At 35.2% G+C, this 20,930-nt stretch overlaps 1 protein-coding gene and 1 long non-coding RNA gene across 4 annotated transcripts in view; one reads left to right on the forward strand and one right to left on the reverse strand.

The window, feature by feature from the left end:
• Positions 1-20,930, reverse strand: part of REV3L (REV3 like, DNA directed polymerase zeta catalytic subunit) — a 174,025-nt gene that overhangs the window by 63,930 nt on the left and 89,165 nt on the right. For all 3 annotated transcript variants that reach the window (XM_042939605.1, XM_042939606.1, XM_042939607.1), the window contains exons 11-15: positions 18,540-18,777; positions 12,614-12,756; positions 7,773-11,940; positions 3,020-3,933; positions 1,170-1,249 (exon numbers count right to left, since the gene is read on the reverse strand). In XM_042939605.1, coding sequence (XP_042795539.1) covers positions 1,170-1,249; positions 3,020-3,933; positions 7,773-11,940; positions 12,614-12,756; positions 18,540-18,777 — 5,543 coding nt within the window. The remainder of the gene's footprint in view (positions 1-1,169; positions 1,250-3,019; positions 3,934-7,772; positions 11,941-12,613; positions 12,757-18,539; positions 18,778-20,930) is intronic.
• The window catches only part of LOC122220285, a 42,265-nt gene continuing 24,688 nt past the window's right edge, over positions 3,354-20,930 (forward strand). Inside the window, exons 1-3 of the long non-coding RNA XR_006202776.1 lie at positions 3,354-3,495; positions 6,281-6,342; positions 6,833-6,945. This is a non-coding gene — a long non-coding RNA (uncharacterized LOC122220285). The remainder of the gene's footprint in view (positions 3,496-6,280; positions 6,343-6,832; positions 6,946-20,930) is intronic.

The following is a 20,930-nucleotide window of genomic DNA, read 5'->3' on the forward strand; positions in this document are numbered from 1 at the left end:
AAGAAGAAACGAAGTATTTTATTAACATTCTTTTCATGCTAGGAATTCAAGATAGCAGAACTGGATATATTTAGAAATATCTGATACAATCTGTAAGCAAACCATATGTTGATCTTTGAGTTTACAAACCCCAAATAACGAAACTAATAGTCTTGTTGGAGAGTTGACATTTACACCACATGGACATTGATCTTGACCAAATTCTGGGAAGTATGGCAAACAAGCAGGCAATATATTTGCAACTAATTTTGGCTAAAGTTTATAAAAGATTTGAAATTCTGGGTTTGTATTTTACCCAAACACAACATGTGTCTGAAAGATGAATGAAAATATATATAATCTTGAAGGGTTTAGAAAAAATAGAATCTATTTTTTAAAATATTTTCTGATTTCCAAATCCATTAACCATTTCCCCCAAGTGCTGATTTATGTCCACAACACATTTGCATTTATTTTTTGACATAAATAGCTTGTAATTCAATAGTATTTAAAAATAAAAGTTTTAAAAAAGTATTTATAGTCTTAAAATAGAAATACTGAAGTGTATTTCATGTGGTTAATATTAATGAAATGTAGCCAATATGGAAGTGATTTCTGTCATCTATTTTTAAGGATACATGTCTAATGTTTACTTTTTTAATATAGCCATATATTTCTAAGTATTACCATATTTTTAGTATTTAAATAAAGATATTTATGATTTTTCAGAGTTTCAGTGGTAAACAATGTTGCTTTCCTTTGCTACTTAGTAAAATGAACTGAAAAAAGTCAATGTTATATTTGAGAAAAAAGTAATAAACCAAGAAAAAGGATATATTTTTGGTGGGATCAAAAAATCACTTACTTGAGCTCTGCTGTCATTGGATTGTTCTGATTTTGCCAGTAATCAGTTAATGTATTTGTATCCTCATAATCCACATTTTGGCTATCATATTCACTTTCTCTGTAATATTTGTATTTACATATAAGAATCTTTTAGATCCCAACAACAAAAAATAAACTAAAAAAAAATTAGGCAATTTCTTGTTGTCTCAAAGATATGTAAATAAAATGATGTAAAAATATAATAAAATTTTTTAAAATGAGACACAAATTTATCAATTATCTAACTGAAATCTAAGATAAGAATGGATCGTCCACTGAACATTAAATATGTTTAGCATAGTTACCTTTGCTTGTGTTAAGAGTACTCTTCTAAGAGTGTCAGTATTACTTCCTTTCTTATGACTCAATTTCTGGGTTTTTGGTTCTGTAGAAAGAAAGATCATATTTAACATATACATCAAAATTGCCTGCTTTAAAAAAAAAAAAATGCTGTTCCAAACTCTTGAGTACCATCTATGAATACTGTCCTATTAATTCCTCCCTAAAACTTCATAATTTAAAAACAAAACTAATTCAAATCTCTGATTTCCAGCAAAATAACTTTAAAATTTTGTATTTTTAAATAAAAACGTTTCTATTTTAATTATTGAGTTTTTACTTCAGTCATATCCTAGGCAATCATTTAATTCATTTACTTATTTATAGAGAACATATGAAGAGGAAGAAAAGATACAGTTTCTTCTCTCACACGGTCTAGAAAGAGAATCATATATTCATCCAATACAGAAAAATAAAATTATAATTGGGGTAAGTATGACAAAGTGGAATATAATTGGGAATTTTTACACGTCAGGGAGATTAGGAAGGCTTTTTTTGTGCTAAAAATCAGGAGAAAGAGTAGTAATTACCTAGGAACAGAGTGAGGATTTCCCCTGATTACCCAGCAAAAGAAGTGGAAATTACTATGGGTGAATAAAAAGGCTAGGATAGATGTCCAGGTGACAGATGATGATAGCCTGACCTGAGGTTGTGGTGGTAGAGACAGAGGCAACAGTAGAGATTTGGGTAATTTAGGAAACAAAGTGATAGAAATTAGTAATGGATTAGGAATCACAGGATGGGCAGTGAGGTGAATCAGATAGGTGTTACAAATAAACCCCACGCTTCTGACTTGCGTAACTCAGTGACAAAGAGATGGTGGTACTATTTATTGAAGGAAAACCCAGAAAGGACCATATGGGCTTCTATGTGTAGGCATGCATGTTTGTGTTTATGAGTACACACAATTGGTAGTGAGTATATGCTGTAGATCATGAATTGACTTTTAAAAATATTGACCTTGGTTGGGGTGCCTTTGAGCATTCAAGTAGAAATCCCAAATAGACAGTTAGATATAGTGTTCTGGAGGTTGAGAGTTCTGAACTGGAAATTTAAATTTGTGGGTTATCTGTAGTAATCCTGTGGGCAGGAATTCACTCATTTAGGGAGAAAACATAGAGTAAAGCTTCAAAGGAAATCAAGTAGGCAGAAACAGAGGAGTAGGAGAAAAGCGAAGGGTAGAAGAGGCTCCAAGGTAATGGTCAACAGGACAATGGCTGTTTAAGAGGCCATGTGACAGTAAGAACTAAAAATACACACTGGCTTTAGCTACATGAAACTTACTGAAATTCTTTACAAGAGCAATACTGGTGGAATGATGGGGGTTGAATGCAATGTTGAGTGGGCTGAGAAATGAAGGTAAAAGAAATGGGAGTTGTCAAATTACAGAAATCTTTTAAGAAATCTGGCTTTGAAGAAGAGGAAAAAGAGTAGAAGCTACAGGTCTAAGGTGAAGGCAGGTTTTTTGTTTTCCTTATATCTTAAAGGGTGAGAGAGACTTGGGCATATATTAAAGCCAGTGGGAAAAATCAAGTTGAGAAAAAGGAAGACTTCTGAGAGGCCTCCTATATTTCACCCAGAAGGTAAGAAGATAGGATGGAAGCATATATAAGTAGATTTCACAGCAGAAAGATAAAAATTAAGTTTCCATGAGATGATTGATGACTTTACAAGAAATTGTCATAATAACATCTCACTAGTAGAGTTAAAATTTCATTTAAAAAGCTCTGAATTTCATTATATAGTCTAATGTTTTCATTTAATTTCTAATCTTTGAAGAAGAATTATGAAGTCTTCCTCTTCTTTGTAACCTTACCTGTTGACAAAGGGCTCAGGCTACTTGCTTCAGGAAGCCTTTCTAGAAGTTTTCTCTGTATAATTGGTGTACTATGAAGGCAAAGTGATTCACATATTCCGGTTCTTGCCCTAACATTAATTGGAGATATCACTAGAGGCTCCAAAGGCTCAGTGCAGGGGCTTTTCTGTATATCATCTTTTACTGGTTTTAAGAAGTTCTCAATTGTCAGGGAATGTAGTTCCTCTACTTGTGATGCGGGTCTCTCCTCTCCATCTAATGTTTTAGAATCTGGGGATGCTGCTTGTTGCCAAGGCGGAATTACTGGAGAATCAGGGGAGCTGTAACTAACATAATAGTCATCATCATCATCTTCACCTTTCTCAGGATCATTTGCAGAAGCAACTGGTGGCAGTGTCTGACTTTCACTTACAGTTCGACTACATCCTGTGGTTAGCGCTTGTAAAGCAATCTGAGAAGTATCAACATCTTCCTTGGTATGTGCTGTAGTGGGGAGTATATGTGCAGTTGTACTCATTTTTGGAGGCACTACAGGTCTGTCATCTGGGTTAACTGAAGAGCTGAAGTTCTCAGCAGATTTTATGACTCCAGCTGGCTCAGTTTTAGACAGTTTCTTGGAACGTTCGTATTCTTCTTTGGCTTGAAGCCATGCTTGAACCAGTTGTCGACTTGGGGCACATTTGCAAGGCATAATCACAATTTTTTTATCTTCAACCATTTTACAGCTATTACTTGACCCTTTATTGACCACTGCCTGGCCATTGCGAAGGGGTGACCCTGGTCGTGGATTCTGAGTCATTGCTGAGAATGCTGTTTTCCACAGATGAAGTCCTTCCAAGGAAAAGTCTCCCTCAAACTCAGCCAGATCATTTGGAAGTCGAGTTTCTACCATGAGAAGCCGTCCACCAATCTCCCTACAAACAACATATTTTAGAACAACTGTTTCATCTCAAAGAGCAATTACCAAAATATTTAGCTCCCTATCATAGAGATGTTTAAAAATTTTTTTAAACATTTTTACTTATTTTTGAGAGATATAGAGAGACAAGAGTGTGAGCAGGGGAGGGGCAGAGAGAGAGGGAGACACAGAATCCGAAGCAGGCTCCAGGCTCTGAGCTGCAGCACAGAACCCGAAGCAAGGCTCGACCCCACCTACTGTGAGATCATGACCTGAATGGAAGTCAGACACTTAACCAACTGAGTCACCCAGGCACCCCTCTAGAGATTTTTTAAAGCCCCTTTTGGATTCTTAAAAATGCCCATATCTTCCCTTTCTACACCTTCCCCCTACATACTTTATGCAGGTACAGCCTCTTTAGTCTTAATACGTTTTTCTTCACTGGTATATGACTAAATTAATTTCCAGGTATATGACTAAATTAAGTTCATCAGGGAAAGAAGGTATTTTTTGTTTTAAGTGACCCACGAAGCTTTCTTTTCTTCAAGGAGATGGCACAAACTGATCCTCTACTTTCCTCACTCATCTTAAATAACTTTCCACTGTTACCACATATGAATAAAAACAATGGAAGAATTTATCATTAGAGACTGTGTGCCTGGATTTTATCTATAGCCTTTCTAGACATTTTCTAATATCTACAATAGTTTAGCAAAACCAGTCAATTCAAACATATCTTTGTAACACTCCCTGCCCCGACCAAATCCCCTCAAACATTAAAAAAAAAAATCACACAGAATTGAAGTAAATTACCATAATTCTTTCTCCCTTTTACATGGCAAAGTTTAACACTACATCCGAACTTTGAGTTACCAGAGTACACAGAATGCATAGCATAAATGCTGATAATGTTTGTGTATGTGGGGAACCACTATTAAATAGTAGCCTGGCTTAATTTTCCAATAGTTGCAAGTATCAAGCTAAACCTCTCTCTTTCTCTAACATACATCCATTGGTACTATTTGTCATCTGCAGCAAGAGAAGTCAACTTTTTCTTCCTTATGGTATTTCTTTCATGGATATGAAGATAGATCTTAGTTTTTTCAATCACTTCTTCTAGGGCATGATTTTCCAAACATCCTAGTCATTCCCTACATAAAACTCAATGAACTGGATTTACGTTTTCTAGTTTGGACTGAAGGGTTACCACAGTTCCTTTTCCTCTTTACATGGTAAGACTTTGGCCCTTATTAATTAACTTTGTAACCAAAATCTAGACCTTTCCTGTATCCACCTCCCAGCTATATGAAAAACTAGAAGAATTACTGCTACTGAAGAAAATGAGTACATATTATATGCCATGCCCATCTCTAACATTAATAGTATAGAGATCATAATCAAGTAAAAAAACAAAACAAAAAAACCCCAAAATTGATGAGGTGAAGTAAGTTCAGCTCTCTTAAATATTGTCAGCAGCATGATAATTGCATGTCATAATATATATTAAGAGCCTTAAATTTTTTAGAAATCCTTTTTTTTTAAATTTAAATTCAAGTAGTTAACATATAGTGTAACATTGGTTTCAGTAGTATTTAGTGATTCATCATTTACATATAACAGTAATCCTACTTACAAGACTATATGGAAAACCCCCAAAATACAAAAAATGCTTTATGAAGAAAACAATCACATAATTATCTATCATATTAGAATAAGGAACAAAGTTTCTGTCCAATAATATATACATATGATAGGATTATTATGTACCCATTAAAATGTTTCAAGAAACTCATAAATTTAGAAAATGTTTATAATATTAAGTGAAAAAAATCTGTAATACTATGACTATAGTATTACATTTTATAAAACAAAATAAAAATTATAAATTTAAAGAAATTTTAAAAAATTAAAATATTAAGAATGGTCATTACTAGGTAGAGAAATGGTGTGATTTTTATGCTTCTATACCTCCTAAATTTACTACAGTGAAGACTTTAATATTAAAATATTGTTTTTAATATTACATTTATATACATTTAATATGTTATATATTAAATATTATATATGTAATATATATTATATATAATACTAAAAACAATGATGTTTTATAATATATATTATAATATATATAATATATATATTATGCCAGGGGCATCTGGGTGGCTCAGTTGGTTAAACATCTGACTTCTGATTTCAACTCAGGTCATGATCTCACAGTTTGAGTTTTGAGCCCCGCATCTGGCTCTCCACTGACAGTGCGGAGGCTGCTTGGGATTCTCTCTCTCCCTCTCTCAAAATAAATAAATAAACTTAATAAAAATTGTTTTTTTTCAAAAATGATGACTATCATCCTTTTATTTCAGCTGCACGACAAGTCTCAAATTTTGACAAGTAACAGCAACACAGAGTTAATGACTAACACATGGTAAGTTAACAGAGAACTAAAAACTAGATGTGTAAGTAAGGCTGAGACAGAAAAAATAGTTCAATTAAAAATATACCATATTTACCACCTATAAAGCCAAAGCCCCTCATATGATGGAAACTAATGTGTAAGAAACAGATATTCATACATTCTGGCAGTGAAACAAAGAGAAAGAGTCCCATTCATGTTAAAAGACCACATATGGGAACTAAGCAAAGCAAAACAAAACTAAAACTGTATTAGGAAGGGTGGGAAGGAAATTTTCTGTCTCCCACTTCAAGTCTTTAGAGGAAACTTCTACCCTATATTTCTGATCACTTTTTCTCAACCCTTTCTTAAACGGACTCCTGCAGGAGTTATTGCTGATCTGGACGGTAAAAGTCTGGCATTCACTGTGTCTTTTTTACTAGAGTCAAGAACATGGTGCTTTTACTAACATGGTCAGGTTAGTGTATATAGCGGACTCTTCCTATCTCTTCCCATCATTTAGACTAAGCCAAGTGGGCCTCTGCAGTCCTAGCCAACCTCCTCTGCTTCTGACTGAATGGCTGAAAAGAATTGCCTCTTCTTGCAACTGGTTAGGTAAATGGAATCAAGACACAGGTAGGTAGGACCCAAAGTCAACACTTAAACCATATGGATTAAGTCATATTCTCCAACTTAGCCCCTATCAGTTATATTCTACCTGGGTGATGCAAGTAGTACACAATACCTACTTTACTGGTTAATAAATAAACCAATACTGATTCCTTTGCATTTTGCTATCGGCTGTGTGTGTGTGTGTGTGTGTGTGTGCGCGCGCGCGTGTGTGTGTGTATCCGTCTACTGCTTCTCTGGAGATTCTTTAAAAAAAAAAAAAAAAAAGGAGGAATAAGAGGAACTGAAGTCCATCTTGCACCCTAATAACTATACAAACTAACAGTAGTAACAGTATGATTGAAGATGTTGGCAACGTGAAAAGAAAGAGATATATAGTACAAACAACTTAATCTTCATTTAGAGATATATCATAAAAGTACTTAAAACATATGCATGCTCATTTTCACTTTTAAAAAATAAAGTTCTTTTAAAATTATAAAGTTACACTTTTGAGAAACAAATAGCATTTTTAAAATGATAAATATACTTTTCAAGTATTATGACATCCTTCTTAATCTGGTATCAAGTCACAGTGAGCCTCTGCATCTCTAATCCTTAAGGTTGACACAATGTTAATAGACCCAAGACCAATACTCTTCAACTTAAAGTTCTCAAGAGGCAACCATCCAGCTAGTTTGTGAATTTTCTCAGGAGTCCACAATTATGAATAGCTTTTACAATGATTTGCTTATAAATACAGTATTACAGCCAGAAAATTAGCATTCAGGTACCAACGTTATACTCGCTACAATATACAGAGTGACTCAAAGGGAAAAAATAATTCTGATTACCTGGGCCTTTCTGGTACATCAGAAGGATTGCTGCAAAATGGTTCCTGGTAAATAGTTTCTGAAAGATCATGATCCAACAAAGTTGCCATAATTTCTTCCCTACTTGGCGGGGACATAAGTGGCTTCAAAATGTGAGCAGTTCGAGGGGTAAAACTGCCATTTTTAGATTGTGAGGGAGAGCTGGTAGACCTTGGTGAACTATCAGGAGTTGGTGTCAATATATCATTGTTTCTTGAAACATACAATTCTAAATCTTCAGAGGCTGCATCCACAAGTTCACCATCAGGGGAGGATAGTATTGTAGTAAAAGAGGCACTGACTGAGTCAAGAGACTGTTGCATCTCTTTTCTGGTATGACCTTGAATCCAGTCTGAAGTGCCTGGCTGTGAGAAGCTAAGAAACACTTCTTTGCTTACTGAACTTCTATTCAATCTGGATTTTTCGTTCAGACAGTCCTCTGTCTGCTGGACACAGAAAGAATCCATTATTGAATTAGAGCGAGCTGTTAGAGGATGAAAGCTACTTTTCCACTGGTTGTGGCGATGATTCTCATTGCTATCTACGGATGACTTCTCAAATAGTTCAGGACTTAGCGTACCTGATCTAATCCATGAGGTTGAGTCTGAGGCATGATGTTTTTTGTCTTCATCACACTTCTGGTTATCATGACTTAAAAACTCACTTTTTTCTATCGTTTGTCCTGGGAAAAGATCCTGAACTGCATCACTTAGGAACTTCTGTGGCAAATTCTGATCAGCAGGGACAAACTGACTTCCAGAATAAAAGCTACAAAATCCAGTTTGACCTATTGCATTAATATCAAAATTATAATTATGTTCAGGAGACAAGCTATCTTCAAGTGAATAACAACTCTCAAAACCTGGATCTGAAAAAAAGATGGGACTGTCATCCGATAGAGAGTTATCCACCTGGCCAGAGTTCTGTAAATTGAGAGAGTCTACTTTAAGAAGTTTGGGAATTTTTTCTTTAGGTTTTGTACTTCTAGGAGTTCGAGGTTTTCTTGAAGATGTTACTGATCGTGTTCGTTTAATTGTTTTGTTTTGCTCAAGGGAGCCAGAAATATTTTTGTTTGGTTGAGGTTTACTAGATGATGGGTCTTGCATAATATTTGCATTTTGTGCTTTTTGCTGTCTCTTCTGTAACAATTCTTTTAGAACTGCCAGTCCAGACTGGCCTTCACCAAATGCTGAAGGTGTTGACACATTTCGACTTTTACACTGAGAAAGTGCTTTGGTTTGTGAAATTGCTTCTGACAATGACCTCTGTTTTACCCTTTCAGGTTTAAAATTTGACATATCTAAAATAAAGCCCCTTTGTTTTTGCTCCCATGCTATTTGTTTGATTGGACTTCTCAAAGAAGTTACAAAGCAATTATTAGGCATTTGGCTTTCCTCTGAAGATGCATTTCCTGGAGTACAAGTTTCACTGTGCTTTGACTGTTCTGCCATGCACACAATCTGCTGCTGACTGTCTTTGCAATGCAAAAAGTTAGGGGCATATGCCTGGTCTGGCTTTGAGTCTAAAGAATTACGATATTCATTTAACTTTCCGATGGATGACAAATAGTTTTTTTGTGTATTTGCATTCTCTTCCGTCTTTGGAGACATTATACCCGAAGATATCTGTGTATTCTGGGCTACCTGAGATAAATGGTTGGAAAGATCAAATATGTTTTTTTGAATCAAAGTTGATTCCTTTAGAGTAAACATAGCACTTTGATTGTGAGACCTCTGGACATTAATTTTTGAGATTCCAGGTCCCAAAGAACTACAAACAACTGATGAATGCAAATCATCTCGTGAGCTGGGGAAGCCTGATTGTAAATCAGGCTTCTTGCTTTCTAAGAAAGAAGAAAAGCAGCCAGATAAATTCTGTTGTGCATGAATTCCAGTGGGCAGGGGAGCAGAAAGGGGATGATCTACAGCAGAGCTCATTAGTGACACATCTTTCTGTTTAAAAAGTAGTTGAGAGCCTCCAGAACTATTTGAGGTCTCAGACACATTCTGATGTTTCAGCACAAACTTAACTTCAGCACCAGACTGAGACTTAATTTTTTCATCTTTCATTATGTGCCTTCTTGACATACCTTTCTCATTTGTTTTTTGTTTCTGTTTTGCTCTCGGTTTCTTTTTTCCATCATCTCCTAATTTATTTGTCTGATTTCGTTTGTTCCTTTTCTTAGTAACTACAGAAGGATTAACAAGCTTAGTTTTGGATTTCTTAACCTGCGCTCTTGCTCGACTATTTTTTTCCATACGAGAATTAACAGTCTTGTTATTACATGCATTAGGACCCTTAAAAAGCATTGCTTCTTTATCTGCAGCAGCCATCATTTCTTCAGCTCTTGGATCTGTGGGAGACCAGCAGCGAGGGGGAGAAGAATTTATGGGACTTGTGCTTCTCTCAGAAAGAAAACCTAGTTTAGACATAACGTCACTATAATTCAAGTCACAGTCTTCGGTTTCAGCATTGTAGGATGGTGAGGGAGGAGACAGGATAGCATGTGACCGTTTTCTCCTGAAAGACAAAGTTCTTTTAATATTTTCACTATTTGTCCTTTGTTGCTTACCAGTTTTTTTCTTTGCAGACTTATGTTTTGATTTTCTTCTGTGACTTTTCTTTGGTGTTAGTGGATAAATGGGATATTTGGTTGCAGGGGAGTCAGGAACTTTTGGCCAAAAATCCTTCAAAGGTGCAAGCTTTTTATATAGTTCCATTTTTTCCTCTGTCAATATAACTTGTTTTTCTTTAGAGTCTATTTTTCCTAGCTTCACAAGCATATTTTTTCTCCCTCTAAATCTATTAATAATAATATATTTTATGATGACAGGGGGCAACTTTTTAGACATTTTTCTTCGTTTTCGAGATTTGAGAGTTCCATCTAAACTTTCACCAATTTCCATGGGATGAGGTAGGCTAATTTTTGAGTTGTGTGTTACAAAACTTGACTCACTATCTTCAGTCTCATAATTCACCTTGCGTTTCGCTCTCAGTGTATATTTATTTCCATACAATCCAAAGGACTGCTCAGTTTCTAAGGTTCCATCTCCAAAGTGACAGTCTATAAAACCGTCTGTGGGGGTTTTATTTTCAAAAGCTCCACGAGTGACTTTAATTAAATCATTGGCCAATACATTATCCTTCTCAGGATTACTATTACAGGGATTATTTTGTATACAATTATCTTTTGTGGATACAGTTTCACTAGTTTTGGTAGAAGTCTCTTGATGACCTATAAGCTTCTTTTTATTTATTTTTAATCGGGACTGTTTACTGCTGGATTGTAGTTTGTATGTTACAGGCGAGAGTTTCTGTGGTCTACTGAGACAGTTAGAAAGAACAACACTGGGAAAAAACATATAATGTGCTGCTTGCTGGCTGAGGCTTGGCTTTTCAGTTTTATGTTCTTGAAACTCTTCATATCTAATTTTAAGTTTATTTAGCCCACTTTCATCAGCAATGCTATCAAGAGAATGTACCATAGTTCTATTCTCTCCTGAGCATGATAGCAATTCACAATTTTCAGTTAATGATGAAGGGAATAAACTATTCAGAGCTGTGCTGTTTCCTTTTTCATTTCCTTCAGAGGATAATTTACTTTTTGAATGACTAAGGTCAGAAAAGTTGAAAGAATTTTTGCCCAATGTACTTTCACTACTATGACGGTTCATATGGATAAAAGGGGCATCCTTATCAATTTTTCTAATGTTTGTATACTTTCTACTTGGTACTTGTCTTGTAACAGATGGGATATCTTCTTCATAATCAAAAATACTACTTTCACAGGAAGATACTGGGAGGATATCTTTCTTACTACTTTCTTTATGAGAGTTTTCTGAATGGACAGAACTGCTTAAAGATCCAGGGTATTTCATAGAGTAAGTGCTTTCATTTGTAAAAGAAGCAACTGAATGATCTAGACATTTTTCTATATTGTTTGGCTGTGGGAGGTCTTCAATTAAATCTTCCTTGTTTAAAACATGGGAAGAAAGGGCACTTGTGTGTTTACACTGAAAGGTAATCTTAGCAGAAGATGGGGGTTCTAACGTAGCAGCATCTTTGTGAAAGATGGAAGGTTTTACTGATAGCTTGCTCGTTGCAATCACAGAAGAGTGAGTTCTAGAATTTTCGTTGTTCAATGGATTGTCTGAAATGGGGGAAAAAAGAATTTATTTCACCTCCGTGCTTTTAATTTTTAAGATCTTTTCCCATGCTATCACCATGAAAGAAATTGTATGAAATTTTCTATGCTTAAAATGGTTGTCTCAACAAAAAGGTTGTTCCTATCATTAGGATAATAACTCAATCTAAATAATCAAGAGGCAGTCATACTTGATTATTAGTCATTATTTTAAACATATATTCCTTTGATCAGAAATAAATTATATTCATATTCAGTGCCTTTTTGGGGAATAGGGAAAAATACAGTCATCTTGAAAATTTTTCCTTAAGCAATATGCTTCTTTGCATTATCACTTCAAATAAGCTATTTCTTTTTTTTCAAGTTTTTATTTAAATTCGTTAGTTAACATCTGAGCATATTTCTTGCAGTTTCTTATGCTACTTAAATGTTAACATGGTCAACTGATTAAAGTTTATGAAACTTTAAATCAGTGATTTACAAATGTTATCCTCTTAGAAATGAGAAAGAATCACATATCTACATACTCAAAGAAAAAATCTTGCAGGACAAAACGTAACAGTACTGTCAGAGCCTCACAGTTAGCCAATTTCATAAGAAAGTCTGATTACAGTTTTAAAATCAAATACATATTTAGCCCCTACGTAATGAAATGCTCATAGTGTATCAGTTTACTTACCACTATTTTCATCTGCAGTTCCATCTAACTGAGGTATAGAAAGATTGGCTAGAAGCAAACTGTTATTACTCCATTCCATTTCTTCTTCTGAAGACGAATCATCTTCTTCAGTTGAGCTTCTATGGTTATTTCTACACAGTGATCTAGAGAATATTAAGATTCGCTAGTGAGTACGATCATAGAAAAAAGCATGTCAGATTCGAACAGCTGCCTAATGTGATGCTATAATAATAAAACTAAAAAGATCTGAAAATTGTAACTTTAAAAATAAAAGCAGATTTATTTTGCTTTAGTATCACGTCCTATAAAAAGTTATTGCAGATAGACTTAAAATCCTTTTCACGTGAGCTACAGGACAACATCATTTCTGTATCCAAGCTCTGTAATATCCTAGATGATCATATCTAATCATGTTTTTTGTTTTTAAATAGGCTTCACAAAACCCAGCATAGAGCCCAACACGGGGCTTGAACTCATGACCTTAAGATCAAGACCTGAAATAAGATCAAGAGTCTGATGTTTAACCAACTGAGCCACCCTGGCACCCCTAAATTATGTTCTTCCATATATTCTCCCCTTCATCCTATCATTAAATATACACATATAACAGCATGGGTGAGAACCCAGTAACATCTAAAAAAGGTGGAATCTCAGCATATTTTAAGAAGTCTCCACAAATATACAATCTCTATACTGTGAACTGGAAACGAACAAATAGGTAAGCAAGGGGGTACGCAGGTCAGGTTGAAAGAGAAAACAACAGGGATCAGAGAGAGGCTAGGAAGTGGTAAAGGTGTTGGGTCAATCCCAGCAGTGGCTGTAAAGAGGGTTAATAAGGAATTCAGATGGGCTGTGAAATCCAGAATGACTTCATCTTTTATTGATTAAAATTTTTTCACTAGGTCCTAGGCTTGATATTTTCCCTTCTATTCGGATGGGCAAACTTACTTTCTATCTATACCTAAGTTTTTCTTTCTCTTGTCTCAAAAATTTGAAAATGTCCCTTAATTATACACAGAACAGATTTTCCATTAAGCCTTTACCAAATCACAATTTGTCCTAAAGTCACTTTCTTAGGAGCTGAAAGAATTATTAGAGGTCATCTGGTCCAATTTTCTACTCAAAAACCTTATTTTTAATAGATGCTAAAACCTCCAGTTTTGCATTCTCAGTTTAAGGAGCTTGCTGTCTCACAGGGTAATTAATCTTTTCCACTGTTAATTTTTAGTGATTTTCTTCCTATATTACACAAAACTTTCCAATTTCCATACATTATTCCTGTTTTTGTCTGGTGTTGCTATACGTAGCCTATCTATGCTATATTTCACATGATAACCTTTAAAATATTTGAAGGCATTTATCATTTGCCCCATAATTCCTAATTAGACCAAACATCTATTCTTCGTACTGTTTTTTTTTTAAATGTTTATTTTTGAGGGGCGCCTGGGTGGCGCAGTCGGTTAAGCGTCCGACTTCAGCCAGGTCACGATCTCGCGGTGCGTGAGTTCGAGCCCCGCGTCAGGCTCTGGGCTGATGGCTCGGAGCCTGGAGCCTGTTTCCGATTCTGTGTCTCCCTCTCTCTCTGCCCCTCCCCCGTTCATGCTCTGTCTCTCTCTGTCCCAAAAATAAATAAAAAACGTTGAAAAAAAAATTAAAAAAAAAAAAATGTTTATTTTTGAGAGAGAGATAGAGCATGAGTGGGGGAGGGGCAGAGAGAAGGAGACAGAATCTGAAGCAAGTTCCAGGCTCTGAGCTGCTAGCACAGAGCCCGATGCAGGGCTCAAACTCACGAACCATGAGATCATGACCTGAGCCGAAGTGGGACGTTCAACTGACTAAGCCACTCAAGTGCCCCTATTTTTTAAGGATGTTTATTTATTTATTCCAAAAGAGAGAGAGCGTGAGTAGGGTAGGGGTAGAGAAAGAGAAAAGAGAATCCTAAGCAGGCTCTACGCATAGCACGGAGTCCAACTTGGGGCTTGATCTCACAAATATGAGATCATGACCTGAGCCAAAATCAAGAGTTGGACATTCATCTGACTGAGCCACCAGGTGCCCCTTGTCACTGTTCTTTAAAAGTGTATGTTCACAGATCCTTCCTTTTCTTCCTCTTTTTTCTCTTTACTTTCTCAGGATTCTTAAAATATGGTATTCAGGGCAGAATAGAACATCCACTATACAAGAGAATTGAATGAGTCTTTTTCTAGACACCATACTTCTATTTTTCAATCTCTATCTAATATGCATTTATGAAATGTTTATTAAATATTATGAAATGAAAGGTTTTGTTTTCCCAAGGTTGACTTGGGCATGGTTTTCACAGAATTGATTCAGTCAGTGAACATGTAAGCATTAATCATGGGATAAACCATGACTAGTATTTTAAACAGGGTGACATTGGGGCGCCTGGGTGGCTCAGTCTGTTAAGCGTCCGACTTCGGCTCAGGTCATGATCTCACGGTCCGTGGGTTCGAGCCCCACGTCGGGCTCTGTGCTGACAGCTCAGAGCCTGGAGCCTGTTTCGGATTCTGTGTCTCCCTCTTTCTCTGACCCTCCCCTATTCATGCTCTCTCTCTCTCTCTGTCTCAAAAATAAATAAATGTTAAAAAAAAAATTAAAAAAAAAAATAAACAGGGTGACATTACTGATAACAAGTAGAGAGGGACTTTATAAGAATTTTGTATATTTGAATGTGAATTTACTGGATACAGGTATAAAGGTATAAATAGTTAAACAAGATAGAATCTAAGGAACTGTAGAAAAAATGTTAATGTTATATTGGAGGTAAAAATCAAAGAAACAATACCAAAATAAAACAGTGAAGAAACAGATGGAAATAAGAAAAAGTAAAATGCCACAAGATCAAATAGAAATATCAAATAGTCAACACTTTGCTAAAATATGAAAGAAGCAATCCAATTTATTACAGCAAGACAGCAAGACTTAACTACATCAAGTAAATATTATAATTACTTTATTAATAAAATCCAAAATCTATTAGAATAATAAATGTTACCCCAGGTACAGCTGGTAGCCAATAATTAAATTCACTATTTTGGTAACCATATAACACTACAGACTTATTGTGCTCTTAATCAAGTAAAATCATGGCGTTCCCATAGAAATTATTAAGTCCAGAATGAACTAAAGGTCTATCCAGTCTATATTTATACAACTGATTCACTGAACCTAAACATATGACTCTCTATTAGGCATCACCTAGTTTCAAGGTATTTCTGAATCTATATTCTGTCATCCAATGAATTACCAATCTCTAATGTTTGTGACAACGTCAATCTAATCTACCATGATAGTTGGCATTTAAGCAGTTAGGTAGTTTTTAAATTCAAATTCATGTATTCTTATCTATAAGGATGATACGTAAGATTTTACTAAAAAGCTTATTGAAATTAAGACTCAATATGATTATAACATTCCCTTAACTGACTATATTTAAAAAGGATATAAAGACGATAGAGCATGATTTGGACTCATGAAGGGTCCTGATATTCTCTACTTCCTTAAGTGCCGATAAAATGTTTATTTAATAATCATAATTATTACCCCTACTATAAATGAGTAGCAAGGAGAAGACCACTTAAAAAGTGAATCATAGTATTCCAGATAAATGATAATGAAGGCCTAAATTAGGATATTACCTTGGGAAGGAGTGGGGTAGGACAGAACAAAGGCTATGGAGACAAGAGTTGACCGACACGACCAAACAATAAACAGGGGTATAAGGAGGGCAAGTCAAATAAAACACTGAAATTACAAACTTTCAGAAGTTGGTGAGGTGAGGGTAGAGAATTTATTATCACAGGAATAACAGAGAAACAAGAACAAAGCTATTTTTATAGGTTGATGTGGTTGAGGCATTTGATAGTTCATGGAAAGATTTATCAAGTTTATATATAAAAAACAACATACAGACGAGCTACAAAAAGCTTTATGTCTTTCACCTTACTTTCTTTTTTTTTTACTTTATAAATACAAGTTTGTTAACATTTAGTGTAATAATGATTTTACGAATAGAATTTAGTGATTCATCACTCACATTTAACACCCAGTGCTCATCCCAACAAGTGTCCTCCCTAATGCCCATCACCCATTTTAGCCCCACCCCCCCATACTCCTCAAGCAACCTCCAGTCTGTTCTCTGTATTTAAGAGTCTCTTGTGGTTTGTCTCCTTCTCTGTTTTTATATTGTTTTTGCTTCCCTTCCCTTATGTTCATCTGTTTTGTATCTTAAATTCCACCATACTTTTTTTTTTGATTAGGAAATATTGGCAAAAGACATTTTATGACACTGTCGAGGGTCAAATCTATCAGGAAATCAAACACTGATTCTGTCTGGACCAGGTAGCATTAGTTCTTCAAAGGTCAAGGGCTGAGTCTCTGAATGATTTATAACTGTCACAGCAAAGGGAGCTGAATACATTAAGCTAGGAAAAGTATAAAATAATATTACGCAGGTTTGGAATTTTCTACTCATAGAATAAAAATGGAATTCTTTGTAGGAACACAGTTTGAAAATATAGAAGAAAGGATTCTGATATACACCCAGATAACAAGGGGCCAGAAATTTTATTTTTAAGTAGTGTTGAGAAACTAGAGGAAATCTTACATGTATATTTAATATTTATGGATTAATCTCTTCCACCCTTCAATAATGGCTTTGAGGGTGAAAATTTCAAACAAAAGAGTTTGGAGGTTTTAGTACTGTCTACATAACTTTAAAGGAGAGGCATACTCAGTGTTTCAGTCTCAGAAGCCTAATCTTTTTCTACATACAGAGATACAACTCAAAGCAATCAGGCTCACAAGAGACTGATGTGGGGGCACCTGAGTGGCTCAGCTGGTTGAGCACCGACTTCTTCTCAGGTCACGATCTTGCAGTTCGTGGGTTCAAGCACCACGTTGGGCTCTGGGTTGACAGCTCAGAGCCTGGAGCCTGCTTCGGATTCTGTGTCTCCCTCTCTCTCTCTCTGCTCCTACCCTGCTCACACTCTGTCTTTCAAAAATGAATAGACATTAAAAAAAAGAGAGCGACTGATGTGGAAAACTATCTTATGCATTCAGCCATCTTATTCATTTAGCTTGAGAAATGAGCCAGAATATCAGTGTCTGTTTCTGAGACTCTTTTATTTTTAATATTTAATTCCTTCAGTCTAATCAGGCCTAAAAGCTTTTTCTTATTTTCAAGCTGACCCTATAACTGTAACTCCAACCCATTAACAGTTTAACTCTCAGAAGGTATTCTTTTTCCCCAAATTCAGAGAGAAGGAGGCCTTCTACTTTGTCCCATTTATGATCCACACATATATAAACAGATGACTTCTGTAATTTAGGTTTATAGGGGAAATGGGAATTGAAGGAAGGTGGTCAAAAGGTACAAACTTACAGTTATAAGATAAGTACTAGGGATGTAATATACAACATGGTGGCTATAGTTACCACTCCTGTATGATAAAGAGGAAAGTTGTTAGAGTAAATCCTGAGAGTTCTTATTAAAAGAAGAAACATTTTTTTCCTCCCCTCCCCCCATTTCTTTTTACTGTATCTATCTGAGATGATGCATATTAACTAAACTTATTCTGGTAATCATTTCACAATGTATGTAAGTCAAACCTTTATGCTGTACAACTGAAACTCATACAGTGATGTAGGATAATTATATCTCAATAAAACTGCCAAAAATCCCCACTTAGATTTAATCTTTTTAAATGTAGCTTTTATTTTGCTTAGAATATGAAGCTTATGCCACATGAAAAACAAAGCACTACTTTAAAGGGATTTAAAAGAAGACTATTAGTTTATAAAGTATTTAACATTACGAATAATAGTAAATAATAATTTCTAATTAAAGGAGAGTGATAATGACAATAGGAAATTATTAAAGTAATGGAAATAACTAAAACGTTACCTCTTTTTGGCACAAGGTTCTTCAATATTGCTGTCCCATCTCTGAGACATCACCAAACTAAGCTCCATTTCCTCTTTTTCAATCTGTGGTTCATTTTCTTCATCATCACTATTTTGGGAATTTTTAGGGTTTCCAAAGAAATGACGTTGTGATGGCATCCTATTTCTTCCTGCCTGATATCCATCATTTTCCAAACCAGCAAGAAGATGTACCAGAGCCTCATCAGGACTACTGTCCACTATAAAACAAGTGAAGCATCACTAACAAATAACTTTTCAACAGAATTCAGATCGGTTATAAAACAACAAAATCACAGATACTGGCACATACTGAAAGAATACAGCTGACTTCTTTGTTGATGTAGCTCTTTTATCAAAGTGTGATGTCTTTGGACTACTTGCACTGGAATGATTTTGTGTCTTCCCAGACCCCATCCTATATCTAAGGAATCAGAATTTCTGAGGTAGGGCCCAGGAATCTGCATTTAACAAGCTGCCCAAACTGTTACTGCACAAGTAAGCTTGAGGAGCACTAAACAACATCCAGTCACTAGTGTTCAAACATAAAATATGTAATAAATGTATGATTGATGCTAAGCAAGAAGTGCCTTAAAAACAATACATGTGAACATCTTATCCTCACTTAAGTTTTATTTAGCTCACAGGATAGACAAATGAAACCTGCAGTTGAACAACACAAGAAAGCTTTTAAGTGGTTAATGACATTATTTTAAAAACCTTGAAGACTACAATGATGCCATATGAGGATGCCACTTCATATGTACTAGGGTTGCCAAATCAAAGACAAACCATAAGTACTGGCAAGGGAGTAAAGAAATTAGAACCTTTCCACACTGTTGATCAGTGTAAAATGGTGCAGCAGCTTTGGAAAAAAGCTTGATGGATCCTCAAGATGTTACACAGTTACCATAAGATACAGAAATTCCACTCTTGATATATACCCAAGATAACTAAAAACATACGTCCACACAAAAACACATGAATAACCACAGCAGCATTATTCATAACTGCCAAACAAAATGGAAACGACTCACATATCCATCATCCTACGAATGGATAAATGAACGATGTTACATCCCTATGATGGAATATTCTTCAGTAGTGAAAAGGAATGAAGTACTGACACATGCTACAACTTGGATGAAACCTAAAAACATTATGCTAAGTGGAAGAAACCACCAACAAAAGTTACATGATTTCCATTTATATGAAATAACCAAAATTGGTAAATCCGGTGAAGGAGAAAATAGATCAGTGGTTGTCAAGAGCTGAGAGGAGGAAAGAATGAGAAGTAACTGCTAATGGTTATGGGGTTTTTTTTGGGGGGGGGGGGGGTGCTAAAAATGTCCTGGGTTGATAGTGGTAATGGTTGCATAACTCTGTGAACATGATAAAATTCACTGTACACACCAGAAGGTAAATTTTATGGTTATGTGAAATATTTCAATAAAAGCTATTATTAAAAAAAAAGACCATGAAGATGGAGGTTTGCTCGAAGCTAATACATAACTTTTTTCTCTGTCAAATGAGATAATATACTCCCTATTTACTAAAATACCAGGTTTCAGGTTTTCTTCACTGACATTAAAGAAATTGGTTCACATACGCTACCAAACATAAGGCCAAAATAAAAGATATTTGCTTGCAAAAGCCAGTTTGGCAAAAATCTTTCTTAAACCTAGAACTGCAATCCATTTTTCCTGTCTCATTCTTAAAAACAAGACTAGTATTACCAAATGAACTACAGATATTTGACTTGCACTTCTTTGACTAACACAGAGAATGCATTTGTGACTAACACATAAATTCCAAGCTTAGGGCAAGGTGGAATTTATCTACTAATGATACATTTTATTTGCCTAATGTAATGAAATAAGGATATACCTCTCTCACTCTTTTTTTCAATTCTTTCATTTTCTTTGTGTTCCTCTCTTTTAGCTGCCTATTTTTTCTTTGGATCATTTCTTTCTTGATATGCCATTCATTTATAAAAGAAGAAAGTTTCCTACTCTTGTCTAAATTGTTCTTGAAATATGACTGTGTACAATAATTTTGGAACTGGTCCTAGTCAATTTGTGTTCCATTCGAATGAAAATGAAGATAACAGACAGAGGACACTGTAGAAAGCTGGGAACACAACTGATGCCATCTCTCATTTGATACAGTAAGAATGGAAAAAATACAAAGTTCACAATAAAAGAAACATAAAATCATGACACCAAGCAAAACAAGAGGCATGAAACTCAATGACATATCACTTTCTGCAATGAAATTTTAATTTAATGTTTTTTTTTTTTTTTAATTTTTTTTTTCAACGTTTTTTATTTATTTTTGGGACAGAGACAGACAGAGCATGAACGGGGGAGGGGCA

The sequence above is a fragment of the Panthera leo genome, chromosome B2 (genome assembly GCF_018350215.1).
Source record: "Panthera leo isolate Ple1 chromosome B2, P.leo_Ple1_pat1.1, whole genome shotgun sequence".
Lineage (NCBI taxonomy): Eukaryota > Metazoa > Chordata > Mammalia > Carnivora > Felidae > Panthera > Panthera leo.